Below are 14,004 nucleotides of genomic sequence, written 5' to 3'. Positions count from 1 at the left end.
CGGACTCCAGTGCACACCTGTCCTCCCTGCCTGCTGCCCAGAGCATGCTGGGATACGATGGGAGAGAAAATGAGCGGTTTCAACTCATCAGCCGCTGGGAAAAAAAAAAAAAAAAAAAAAAAAAGGTGGAGTGGATTCTGAGCTCCCATCAGCCCCTGCTGCAGCCCGGAGAACAGAGGCAGAGGTTCAGTCTGCGGCTGTGGTCGTTGTCAGTGTGTGTGTGTGTGTGTGTGTGTGTGTGTGTGTGTGAGCGAGCGGGGAGCTGCTAGGCGTGCTGGGGGAAGTCGGGGCAGGGCTGGCTGTGTCTGTAGGCCATGATGAAGCTGGACGACTGGTGCCACCAGTAGAACATGAGCACCAGCAGGACGTGCCACACCTGGTGGCTGGCACCCAGGTAGTTCAGCTGACCTGCAACACACACACACACACACACACACACACACACACACACACACACACACACACACACACAGCAGGTCAATTCATCTGTCAGACACTTCAACACAGCAGAGCTACAACTGAAGCTGCAAAAAAAAAAAAAAAAAAAGTTTGTCATCAATTGGTTAATAATTTCATGAGGATGCATAATATTTGCAGTTTTTTTTGCCAATAATGTTATATGCACCTATTTTTTTCCCCACCTAACTGCAGAGAACATCAAGTCTACCCCCTGTAGTGGAATGTACAGATTATTATGATGCCTGTTCTTATTGTGGAGTGAAGTGAGGGTTGGTTATCTGCTTGAATTACAGGTAGAGCAGAGAAATGAAGCAGCTGCAGACGTTTATCAGGATCCTGCTGGTGGAGCTTTATCCTTCAGTTTAGGTTCTGTAAAACACGCCATGTTTATTTTTACTGTAAGATCCATCGTACTGAAGCAGGTTTGGATGAAGCTCTGCCTGACAGTATCACCAACCAGGGCAGATTCAACCTTCAAGATTTCGGTCACACGTCATATCAGCAGAAATTTTCATTTCTGGCCAATGCTGATATTTGATTTTATGACGTGCTGATATCATCATGCATCAATGTGATTTAGTGTGTAAAGAGTCAAAATAAAGCCAAATGATGTCTGAAGTGACGTTTTCAAATGTCTTCAGTCTGATCAGCAGCCAAAAAAACAAAAACGAAAACAAAAAAATCCAAAGTTTTGACTTCATAATGACGTGAACGGGAAAAAGGCAGGTGATGTTAGAGGAGCTGGAATCAGACGTTTGACATTTTTACATCATAAATGTCTCAAACAACTGATCAATAATCAAAACCACGATCAAATGATACTCTAAAGCACGAGCCACTGGAGCCGCCGTGATAACCATGATACGTTAAATATTACATGTTAGAGTAATGAAGTCATTAATTACGCAAAATGATGCACCGATAAGCAAAAACTCGACTCGTGTTCAACATCGACGCACGAGCGGCTTCGACATGAACGAGCTGCGCGTCGCACGAGGGGGTTCACAGCCGTTTCATGACTCAGCAAAACGACAGAACAGGGAACACAAGGAGAGAAGGGGAAGAATAACCGAGTCACATTTAATGACAAGTTTATACTTTTAAAAAAAAAGAAAAAAGAAACTTGACTTCTTATTTTTTAAATATAACACACTGATGTGCTTATCTGGGATCTGGATTCACTTTTTTTTATATTATTCACATAATTTAGTTTGGTATTTCACTCCATCTCTTCATGTGAATGTAAATGTACATTGATAGTGAATATGTGGTTACCCTCGTGAACAGATGTAGTTGTGTCAACACTATATTTCAGTGACAGCAAATGGGGAAAAAAGAAAAAACAATAGAAAAAAAAAGACAGAAGAGCAGATGGAATGATGTGAACTTACCTGGGAAGTAGCGTTCAGGGACTTTAGAAACGTAGAAAATGAAAGCTAACGCAGCGATGAAATACATCCCGAGGACCCGAGGAACGAAAGCCTGAAGGACAGAAAAAACGTTTAATCACAGATGGGAAAAAAAAACAAACAAAAAAAAAAACAGCGAAAAATGACCTCAAAGTGAGGAGCTACAGAAACTTTTTCAGACCCGACTGAGAAGAGCCCGGCGTCTGAGGAGAACAACTTGAAACAGTGACTGATCAGACCTCTGCTAGGCTGGGTATTGGTATTAATCAGGGCTATTGACCAGAGGCAAAATGAAAATTAAAACAGCACACTTAGTTTGACCAGCAGCCAGAAAATCCCAAAGGTTTCATTTTTATTTGGAAGAGAAGGAGCAGATGTAAGTCTGATATCTGATATGAGATACTGTCATAACTTAAATGAACAAACAGACAGTCACATTAATGTTACTGACTTTAAATGTTAAAGATGTGTCAATTAAATGTTTACAAGTAATCAAAAAAATAATTTTGGAAAAACTTTGGAAAAAAAGAACAACTTGAATGAATGAAAAGTAAATGTGTTGTTGGTGCACTTCTCTCTCTTGGTCTCTCTCTAGTTACAACTAAAACATTTACTCCATTACCAAAATCAAAAATGAGGTCATTTTGCTGATCAATAAGCTGGCATTATCACAGTTTTGTCTCGTTTGGACTTTTATAACTGTGCACAGAGTTTCAAAATAAAAGAATTTTAATGCTTAAAACTGAACTTGACCTGGGGTTATTTCCCTGAGATACCGAAACGTGACACACCTGAGCTCACAGCTTTGGGGAAACCGCGACACAAAAGGTTTCGGTGTGTGAGCTGTGTGTTCTGCTCTGGCTCCAGTCTGACCACCAGCTGATCTGAACTGGGATCCAGTTCAGGACTGGGCACAGACACAGACTGACGCTCCTCCTCCGGCCTGTGAGCCGTCTGCAGGTAGAGGACGAGCTCCGGAGGAAACGCTGAAACACTTTTTCAGCTCGCACATCACATTTGGTGAAAATTAGTGATGAAACAATTAGTCGATTAATCGCTTAGCATATTGACGGAAAATAAAGTTGAATTTTGATCGATGTATTAATGGTTTCAGTCGTTTATCAAGCACTGCAAAAACTCAAAATCTTACCAAGATTATTTGTCTTATTTCAAGTCAAAAATGTCTTATTCCTAGTCAAGATATCTTATTACACTTAAAATAAGACATGATCACCTCAGAAGTCACTTGTTTTTAGACAACTGTCTCTTGTTTCAAGTGAAAATTTGCTTGAAACAAGTGAAAATTTGCTTGTTTCATTGGCAAAATTTGTTTCTTGTTTCTAGCTAATTTTCACTTATTTCAAGTGAATTTTCACTTTTTCCACTGGCAAATTTTGCCAATGAAACAAGCAAATTTTCACTTGAAACAACTGAAAATTGTTACTTCTGAGGTGATCATGTCTTATTTTAAGTGTAATGAGATATTTTGACTAGAAATAAGACATTTTTGACTTGAAAGAAGACAAATAATCTAGGTAAGATTTTGCGTTTTTGCAGTGAGTAAAATCTTCTGATTCCAGCTTCACTCAGATGCTGAGACTGTCTTCCTTTTCTCCGTTCATCTCTTTATTAAATGAATACTTTGGGGTTTTCTGGGCTGCGATGGCAGAGATTTGGGCTCTGATCCTCATTCCTCTGTAGTTTTAACACTGAGATTAGCTGACTAATCCCAAAAACAATCATTCAATTAATCAACAATCAGCAGTTTGTCTATCAAGTGTGAAAAAAGTGATAAATCCATTAATTCCAAAACCATCATGAGGTCAATCAACATTAAAAATACTGATGAGGTGAAGCCCTGGTGAAAATACTGAAGTTTTGTCTGTCAGGTCGGTGTTTTGCGGCGTCACTGTGTCGAAGCAGCAGCGACGTGCAGGTGAAGCGGCTCACCTGGACGAGCTCGGAGGAGAAGCCCCCGGTGAGCCACACCCAGTGGACGGTGGGCACCAGGCCGTATCCGGCCACCGAGCAGAAGATGAGCGAGCGCAGCCGCTTCCACTGCTTGCTGAGGTAATGTGGGTGGATCTGAGCGAAGAACACGGCCAGGATCATGGCCAGGACCGTCACCAGGTACACCTGACGCCAGTACTGCAGGGAGGAGGGGGGGCAGGGGGTCAGATCCAGCCAAACACACCGCCCACACACACACACACACACACACACACACAGCTTCCTGCTCTCTTTGAACACAAACACACTCACTCACACTCAAATAAATCCAAATTTCAAGCCTATTTTGACGTCTCCCCTCACACGGGGTGCCTTCAGGACAAACTCACTGACTTTTCCACGACTAAAATATTAAATTTCCACGACCTAGAAAAACATAAGATGAGTTTTTATTCCTTGATCAGGTTAGTTAAGTTCATTATTCTGTTTTTTTTTTTTTTTTTTCTGCAGGGGAAGCGAACATAACATGAACACAGTGGAAAATACATACTGAGTTTAATGAAATCCTAGATACTAATCTGTTTTATTTTATTTTTTTAGACACTGATGAAGACCTGAGAAGTTGAAACCAGTCGTTTTTTTTTTTTTTTTTTTTTTTTTTTTTGAATTCACTGATTTTTCAGAATTTTCAGGAGCCGTTTGAATCTGCGCTCGTAAGTTGTGGAGTATGTGCATGTTTCATAGTAAGTATAAGTCTCCATGAAATGACCTCAGAGGAGCATCTTAAACAGTGACATCATCCTGCACTCGTGGCTGTAAATTAAAATTTCAACCAATAAAACCTTCACAAATCTCTGAACATCCTCTCTCATCCACCTGTCCCTTCAAAATAAAAGTGTATTTCTCTGTTGGTTTGCACTGGTGAATGATCCTTCCCTTCCCCCAGCACATCAAACCAAGAAAGTACGAGTCCATTTCTTGGGGTCTTTAAGTCCGGCTGGAATTGAAAAATAATGAATAAATCCCCAATGAACTTCAACACACACAAATGCAAACGCACACAGCAGCGTAATCCAGTGCTGCGATTGTGTGTAGGAATACAGACGCTCTACATTTGAGAAAATGCAGTGTCTGAAAATAATCTAAATATTCAGTTTCTTTGCGTGACTAAAATATGTTTTGCCTCAGCAGCAAACTGCTTGGCAAACCACAGGACCGCCGACCGCCGTCTACTGCAGGTTCTACACAGACTACAGATAAGCACCTCCTAATCCCACTTCAAAAAATACAAATGAGCCCTTTAACTCGACAGCAGGGTGTCATCTGTAGGTTTATTGTTCAGATTTTGCTGAACGACGACACACCGGCCACGTTTACACGCCAACAAATAAAACAACGGCTACTGTTTGACTCTGAGTGAGAGAATCGTTTGGTTTGAGACGCCGAGGCGAGCGGTGAGATCTGCTCTCTAACGAGTTAACGTCTCAGCTTCTATAAGCGCCTGTGCACAGCCTCGACAGCCTCGTCCCTTCTGGGCATTTGTGCCGGTGTAGGCCTCCGTCCAGTCACACGTCCTCATGTGAAAGAGTCCTGCTGAATTTCACAGTGAATAAATTTGCACCAGGAAACGAGGGCCCGCTCACAACCAGCCAAGTTTTTTTTTTTTCCTATTTCTTTTTTCTTTTTTTTTTTTTTTTTTTACAAGCTCTCCTCCCGTATAGATAACAGACATCGTGTTCTTTTTTCCAAATTTGCATTCTCAAAACTCTTGACAAGAAGACGAGAGAGTTTTTTTACTGGCTAAATATAAAAAAAATCAGTTTGCTTCGGGGACTTGGCTTGCCGTAGTAGTAGCCGCCCGAACGCCGAGCCCCAGTCTTGGCCAAGGGGAGGGGAGGAGGGGGGGCGGGGGGGCCTCGCGGAGCCGGCTCTCAGACTTGCGAACGTCATATGGTGGGGAACAGGAGTGACGGACCGCTCCGTGAACGCAGCCATCTGGTTTGGTCTGGAGCAGATTTCAGCTGCGTTCTGGGGGCAAAATAACGCGGCGCTTTCCAACATGCGGGGGAAAGCGAACGCCCAGGCACAGCCAAACACTTTAGGAGAAAAAAAAAAAAAAAAAAAAAAGAGAGAAGTAACTGGGAATAAAATATCAAAAAAAAAAAAAAAAAAAAAAAAATGAAAGAAAGAAATCATGGTGGGCGGCTGGAATAAGGAGCTGAAACTGGCTTGTGTCATCAGAGGCTGTTTTCCAAATAAGGGAGCGCGGCGAAGGTGTCGCGCCGCTTGTTCTGCAGGAACAATGACTCCAGCAGGAGGAAGCCAGACTGGTGGGCTCGGGTTCAGCTTTTATTCAATTACGGCTTTTCTGAGGCAGCTGATGTTGAGCTCGGCGCTCTCTCCGGGGAGCGTGTTAGATGTCAGATGTCGATGTAACGCGGTAGCCGCCTCTGTGCAGCCGTATCTGACGTTAGATTTGTATTTGCGGCGAGTGCGACAGCAAAATAGTCCAGTCATTTTATGAAAAAACCTAGGACAAATTGCAAGAGAAGCAAACTCAACTGATTTTGTATCCTCAGTTTGTCCTGAGTGAGGGGAAAAAAGTCCCAAGAAATCCCATTGGTGGAAAGTTTTGAAAATCACCTATTTATGACCACATATTACCAAAAAACACTGTTTTTAACACACAGGGGAAAGGGGTTCAAAATGTACTTTCAGATATCACTATAAAAATTCACAAGTTGATTACACACACAAAGACAAGAAAAAAAGTCTATTACAAGTTCTTTGAATTATTCTGTTTACACATGCATATCACACATTATCTGATTTGATATGCGCTAATAAGGAATATAAGGAATAAATGCCAGAAGAGACATTTAAACAGTGAATTAAAAGGTTACTATATATATAGTAACCTTTTAATTCACTGTTATACAGTAACCTTTTAATTCAAGGTTACTATATATATAGTAACCATTTAATTCACTGTTTAAATGTCTCTTCTGGCATTTATTCCTTATATTCCTTATTAGCGCATATCAAATCAGATAATGTGTGATATGCATGTGTAAACAGAATAATTCAAAGAACTTGTAATAGACTTTTTTTCTTGTCTTTGTGTGTGTAATCAACTTGTGAATTTTTATAGTGATATCTGAAAATAAATTTTGAACCCCTTTCCCCTGTGTGTTAAAAACAGTGTTTTTTGGTAATATGTGGTCATATGGAGGCGATTTTCAAAACTTTCCACCAATGGGATTTCTTGGGACTTTTTTTCCCTCACTCAGGTACAAAATCAGTTGAGTTTGCTTCTCTTGCAATTTGTCCTAGTTGACCCTAATTTTGGCCTAAAATCACTGGACTAAAATGAGCTTCAGGGGGAGGCAGATCAGATGGAACCAGAGCGAGCAGAGAGGGACGTAACTGTAAGATTTTTACAATTAAACCGAGCCTCACAACAATTAAATCACAAAGACAGTTGAAGCAGAGCGTCTCACATTTTTGCATTTTGGATATGACTGTATATTCACATCATAAAGCAGGTGCGTCTTCTACGTAAAGGAAAGCCTGGTGTTTTCTGTCAGCTGGCTAAATTCATCTACATCTGCACAAACACTGGCTGCTGTTGTTTACTTCTACAAACACAAACAGCAACAAAAGTGAACTTTGGAGAACTTTTAAGGGCATTAATTTCATCATCATTATTTCCATTTTCTTTCATTCTTTTTTTGTTGTAGTTTAATATGATGAGCTGTTGTGTCAGAAACAAAACTGTGATTCTTCAATGAAAGAAGGCAGTGAGGAAATAATTTAGGGAACTCATTTTGAAAGACCTCCCGCTGCACCTGGAATCTAACGGGCCGTTCTGGAGCCTCTGGCTGCTGATTGGCTGGTAGTGCTGGTGGCCCCGCCCACTTCCCCTGGCCTTAGGAGTGGCTGCTGCTCCATACAGCTGTTCTGCTGACATCAGTTCCCACAGAGAACCGCAAAGCAGCAGGGAACACCAGAACCATCTATCAACATCACCAGCTGCACTTACATGGAGCCTAATGTTCCACTAATAATCTGAATAACAGTCTAATCAGATTAAAAATGCCTCATGTGACCACCTCGATCAGAGGAGACCGGCCCGATCAGGAGGAATTTCCAATCAGGTTGAGAGAGCTGCTGTAAACCATTATTAATCTGTTCAATAGGAAAATATCGGCGCCTAATAAGCATGAAAAATCTTAATCTGCTGGTTTTTCTGTCTGGTTGGAATAAATCTGTTCTCTCTGCTCGTGTTTGGGGCAGGTAAAGGCACAACTTATTGGATCACTTTAGCCTCCATGTCAGGGTTATTACTGTTAACGAAAACTAACTAAATAACAAAAACTAGATGTGAGAAAAACTGACAGAAACAAGGAAAAGAGGCTTTATAAAGAAATGATAACTAACTGAAACAATACTTTTCTGACCTTTTTGAATCTCGCTCTCGACAAACACCCCATTTTACCAAAAAGACTGAAACTAATAAAAACTAAAATAAAACTAAGCACTTTTGAAAAAACCAAACCAAAACTAGCAAGCGGGTTTTCAAAAACGAATTAAAACTAAACTGAAACTGAAAACAAAAAGTCAGAAAAGTCCATGTGAACAGCTGGAATCTCTCGTCAGAAAGATTTCAGTTGGGTTCAGGAAATCTTGTCCGCGTCACTGCAGCTTCTCAAATAACATCCGACCACAACAACTCGAGGAAAAAGCTGCTTTCTGTACCAACTCGCCTTTTAAACAGAGACAAATCTGATCATCGCTGCAGCCTGGAGACACAACATCTGTTTCCTCCTCATCTGATACAAAACTCTGCCGCTGTGATGTGAAAAAGCACCGGGTGCTGCAGAGACCGATCGGCCAGCGAGCGTGCAGATGGGGTCTGAGCCGATATTAGATATTATTGAAAACTGCGGTATTTGCCATCATTTGCTATTTTTAAGAATATCAAATACTGAGCTGTTGCGGCATCTTTGGACTTTTATTTTGAAAGAAAATGCACATGGAGTTGTTGTGCTGGCAGCTTGCAGCGCTTTGATATCCAGACATGGAGGATTTAGTTTCAAAGAAGAACACAAGCTTGCCAGTTATTTTATAACTGAGAACTGGTGCCTTGTAGTATTACTCTGCTGTTCTGAGACCTGCTCAAACTGATACGATTTGGGAATTTCTCATTAAAGAGAAGTTAAAAAAATATTTGTATACTGTGAATTATAGCTCTTAAAAAGAAAACCGGAAATGGCAAGTCAGATTTGGGGGAGAAAAAAAAAATTGGATATCAGGATCGGCCAAAAAAAAATTGCAAAATGATGAAAGGATGTAAATGAAGCCAAACGCTGGATCGCCACTACCAAGACGGCCATCCTCAACATGTAGAATAAGGTTAGAGAGGAGCTAAGGTGCTTTTTCTATTTAAATATAATAGTTCCTATTTTTCTATTTAAATGTAATAGTTCCTATTTTTCTTTTTAAATATAAGAGTTCCTGTTTTTCTATTTAAATATAAGAGTTCCTATTTTTCTATTTAGGTTTTCTACTTACAAGTGTTGTACACAGAGTACAAGTAAAGAAGTGAACAGCCTCTCAGTCCGTTATTTATTCATAAAATAAAGCTACTACACATTCAAAAAGACAAAAAATACCGAAGCCTCGTGCAGCTGCGACATGAACTCACGTTATTGCAGTAGAAAGCGTAGAAGACCCCGGGCACGTAGCAGCCCAGGATGCCGATGGAGATCCCGGCGTAGTCCAGCGCCATCCAGCGGCGGCTCGTCTTCTCGGAGCGGTGGCAGCAGAACAGGTGGTAGCCCACGGAGCACAGCATGCACAGCTGAGGACGGCCACACAAACATCAAGCTCACTTTGTCAAACAAACCACAGAGCGTGCAATATGGATGAAAATACACCAAATAAGAAATATTACAGATTAATATTTCCCATTTCAAAACTCCGCACTTTCTTCAGACTTGGATTTCTACATCAGATTTGACGATTTGTGGTCAGTGCTGAGAGAGGCGTGCAGGTAACGGCTCCATAATGACGTGAATACAGGCTTCAGGTGTATCAAACTAATCATTATTTTCCCTGTTGATTAAAATGTCAATTATCTGGTCTGTAAAGTCTAAAAAAATAAAGCGCAAAGTGATATCTTCAAATGTCTTCTTTAGCCTTCCAAAGTATTAATTTTATAAAGATATGAACGAAGGAAAGGAGGTGAATCTTATAATCTTAGTGAAGCTTGAATCAGACAGTGTTGGGTGTTTTTAAACTGATAAATGACTAAAATGATTAATTAAGTTTTGAAATTACAGCTGATTAATTTCCTGTGCACCGGCTAATTGCTTCAGTTCCATGAGTTTAACAAATAACGTCAATATTCAGGCGTCCTGTCAGAGCTCATTTTTGCTTCAGGCTCATTTCATTAAAGCTGCATTAAGCAGGAAATTCAAAGTCGGCGTCGTCGGTCACCGCTGCCGGCCCGTACCTGGAAGCAGAAGAGGCCGATGGAGTAGATGACGTAATCCTCCCGGGAGGCTCCGGTGGCCGGCAGCACCGAGGCCATGTTGTACACTCCCAGGCAGAAGAAGAGCAGGAAGCCCAGCAGGTGGCTCCAGATATTCACCGTCTCGTTGGAGAGGATGAAGAGGCTGCAGGGAGGAGACACACACACACACACACACACTGATGACGAGCTCACACACACACACAGCAGCAGACCAACGTTTACCTGTTCACTGTTTCCTGCAGATTTATGCCTCTGCTCAAACGATGCCACAGAGTTTTTCTCAGAAGTAACGATGTTAAATCTGTTTTGGCTGCATTTTTTTTATTTATTCCGCTGCCATGTTGCAATTTGATTGGTTTTGTGAAGCAAATCTCACATGCAGCTGACGACAAATGGAATAATCCCAACATTTCATGCAGACCGGTCGTTCCTGTCTGTTGTATCTTGCTGTATTCAGTTCATCTTCTGTTTGTCTTACTGTTTTAATTTAATTTATTTTCACAAAAAGCCCTTCTGGGGACAGGTGTTTCAAATTAACGTCTGCTCCAAACACTATGATGCCTGCACTGGATGACTGTTTTCAGTTTGTCTGTGTACATCATGTTGATCCCTATCAAACAAACCATAAAACAAACAGATAAATAAATCCTACCAGACAGCTCATTTACCCGTCATCTCTGCTCATCGTGACCCCATATTAAGCTGCTATGGCTGCTGGGCTCCTTTAACACAATTTTGGGGCTTGACAGAATCAAATCTTTGCAGAAAAAGAAAAAAGGAAAAAAGGACAGAGCGCTACTGGAATCCCCTTCACTGGTGCTCATGGAGTATATGGGGAAAGTAATGAAAAGAGGAAAAAAGAGTGAAATCCAGGCACTCAAGTGAATTAATAGGTTAATGCGGCCTTTCTCAGGGTGTTTGGCATCAAGAATGGGAAGACAAAAGGAGGAAGTTCAATTAATTAATTAAAGGCCTTTTAAACCTATTAATTCACTTGAGTGCCTGGATTTCACTCTTTTTTCCTCAGAATCAAATGTTTGTTTTTGTTAAGTGTGATCGCCAGCTTGATGCTTCCCAGCGCCAGAAAAATGCTTATTTGTACGTACTGAAACTGTGCATGGAGAAGTAAGCATGCAACACATAAATAAATGGATCCTCATTTTGAAATTTGAGAGGTAAAAAAAAAAAAAAAAATTAAAGCTGCAAGCAGCGTTGGACGGGCCCTCGCCCCCCCGCACACGTCGGGGACGGCGCGCGTGTCGAAGCGCGGACAATTCGTCCGTGTGTTCCAGTTTTAAGGGTATTTTTCGGTGCTTTTATTGTGAAAGAGTTTTGGGCTTTTATTTTGAAAGGGCGCGGAAGTCCTAGTGTGTGACCGACAGGACTACTGGCAGCTGCTGCATGATCACACCAAAATGCAGGCACACACACTCACTCACTCACTCACTCACTCACTCACTCACACAAACACACACACACACACACACACACACATACGCACGTGCGCACACACACACACACACACACACACACACACACACACACACACACACACACACACACACACACACACACACACACACACACGACGCCAACAAAAACCCACTGGTAGTACATTCGCTGCTGGTGCCCCTCTGGCCACTAGCAGCACCCCTCCAGCAGATGGCGCCCTTAGCATGTCCTAGTGTGTGACTGACTTGAGTAGTGGCAGCTGTGGCGTGATCACACCAAAATGCAGGCAGACAGAGAAATCCTCATTCAATCCAATGGAGAAATCCAGAAAACCCACCCCTGTATGAGGTGTCACAGCTTGGTCACCGTTTGAGTGACAGACTTGATTCAAAGCTTAAACGAGTCACGAGACTCGGATGTATAAATCTCCCATTTACATGATTTTGCTATCTTTTACCGTTTTGGAGTTATGGCAGTTTTAGTTTGAGAGTGTTTTCTGCTCCCTCTGAGCTCTTACAATGGGTGTGTATTGCGCATTCCTGAGGCAGCTAGAGTGAGTCACATGTCCAGGCAGAGTGCAGAGCAGAGCACACCAGAGTCAAAAATGTTTGAAAACTCTTCACAACTCCCACAAACTTGGTCCAATCCACATCAAAACTACATATTTTTGTAGGAATTTTTGTCCTCTTTCCATCTGCATAGTTTTCAAAGCTGTCAGACTTTTACTTTAGACTCCACGGGCCTAATTAGTGCCAGGTGTCAGCCTCTTCACACCAAACTCCATGGGAAAAAACGAGGTGTTGGTTTTGGCCACTCCGACTTTGAGGGCTTATAAAATCCAAACGATTCAAATTATTAACAAGTCTTTAGCAACTTTTGTTCAGCACTGTGTCCTCTGTCATCTGTTAAATTTTCAAGCCGCTGACATTTACGCCCTGGGAGGAGAAAGATTTTGTTCAAAGCGGAATTTTGGGCGAGAACGTGAACATTCCAACGCAAATTGCGGACTTCCTGTTGGTTTTAGAGGGGGGGTGTCAGCGCGTGATTTGTAGGGCTTGATGAGACCTACATTTCGGCATTGGTTTGGTCTTTCTAGCACATTCCTGTGGGCCGCAGCGGCTGCCTTTGTGTGCCTAGGTGGCGCTACCGAGCCCATTTTTGCACTTAGGGTGTCCGTTTGTCCATTTTATAAAATTTTTTGCCAGACCTGGCCTGCGTGCCAAATTTGGTGAGTTTTTGAGCATGTTTAGGGGGTCAAATTAAGGGTTACTTAGACGTAATAATAATAAGAAAGGAGAAGGAGAAGAAAAAACACTACAATAACAATAGGGCTTCGCACTGTTCCAGTGCTCGGGCCCTAAATAGCAGTAAAAAAATGGCATGATCAGGTCCAACAGCAGGACAAGGCACTTCAGTTAATAGCAGAGAGTGTAACTGCATGGTTGTGACTTGCAGCACAGTATGTTAAATAAAACTCTGCACATCACTGGGATGCATCCTATATGTTAATGCAATCACTGTGGGACAGACGCGTACATAGTCAACAGTTGTAGAAGGTACCAGACAGAGAGGGCGCTTATGGTGGATGAGCAAAAGGAAACAGAAGAATGGAAGTGCAGTAAAAGCATACACTGGTGATTTCCTCATCTCAAACAATTTCTTGAAACAAAAGCCAACAACAGTGGTGGATATACCACAACAAAAAATGCCAATGTCTCAATAACTTGTCATGTGCCCTTGAGCATCAATTACAGCTTGACAACGACGTCTCATGCTGTTCACAAGTCGACTTATTGTCTGCTGAGGCATGGCATCCCACTCTTCTTGAAGGGCGGCCCTCAGGACATTGAGGTTCTGGGGTACAGAGCTCCGAGCCTCTACACGGCCACTCAGCTGATCCCATAGGTTTTCTATGGGATTCAGGTCTGGAGAAAGTGCAGGCCACTCCATTTGAGGTACCCCAGTCTCCAGCAGCCATTCCCTAATGATACGACCTCGATGAGCTGGAGCATTGTCGTCCATGAAGATGAAATTAGGCCTGTGTTGTTCATGCAGGGGCACACTGACTGGATTAATGATGTTATTCAGGTAGCATGGGCTTGTCACTGTACCATTCACAAAGTGTAGGGCAGTTCTGTGCTGACGTGTCGTCTTGGTCTCATGATGTCAAAATGTGAACAGCATGATGAGGAGGAC

The 14,004-nt window shown here is 42.1% G+C and overlaps 1 protein-coding gene across 2 annotated transcripts in view; it reads right to left on the bottom strand.

The window, feature by feature from the left end:
* Positions 1-251: 251 nt before the first annotated feature.
* The window catches only part of paqr3a (progestin and adipoQ receptor family member IIIa), a 52,437-nt gene continuing 38,684 nt past the window's right edge, over positions 252-14,004 (bottom strand). For both annotated transcript variants that reach the window (XM_030060373.1, XM_030060374.1), the window contains exons 3-7: positions 10,336-10,498; positions 9,526-9,681; positions 3,819-4,016; positions 1,851-1,941; positions 252-408 (exon numbers count right to left, since the gene is read on the bottom strand). In XM_030060373.1, the coding sequence (XP_029916233.1) occupies positions 266-408; positions 1,851-1,941; positions 3,819-4,016; positions 9,526-9,681; positions 10,336-10,498 (751 nt within the window). In that variant the 3' untranslated portion in view covers positions 252-265. The remainder of the gene's footprint in view (positions 409-1,850; positions 1,942-3,818; positions 4,017-9,525; positions 9,682-10,335; positions 10,499-14,004) is intronic.

This window comes from Myripristis murdjan, chromosome 9 (assembly GCF_902150065.1).
Source record: "Myripristis murdjan chromosome 9, fMyrMur1.1, whole genome shotgun sequence".
Taxonomy (NCBI): Eukaryota; Metazoa; Chordata; class Actinopteri; order Holocentriformes; family Holocentridae; genus Myripristis; species Myripristis murdjan.
The sequence above is the reverse complement of the archived record's forward strand: the minus strand, read 5'-3'. Positions and strand labels throughout refer to the sequence as shown.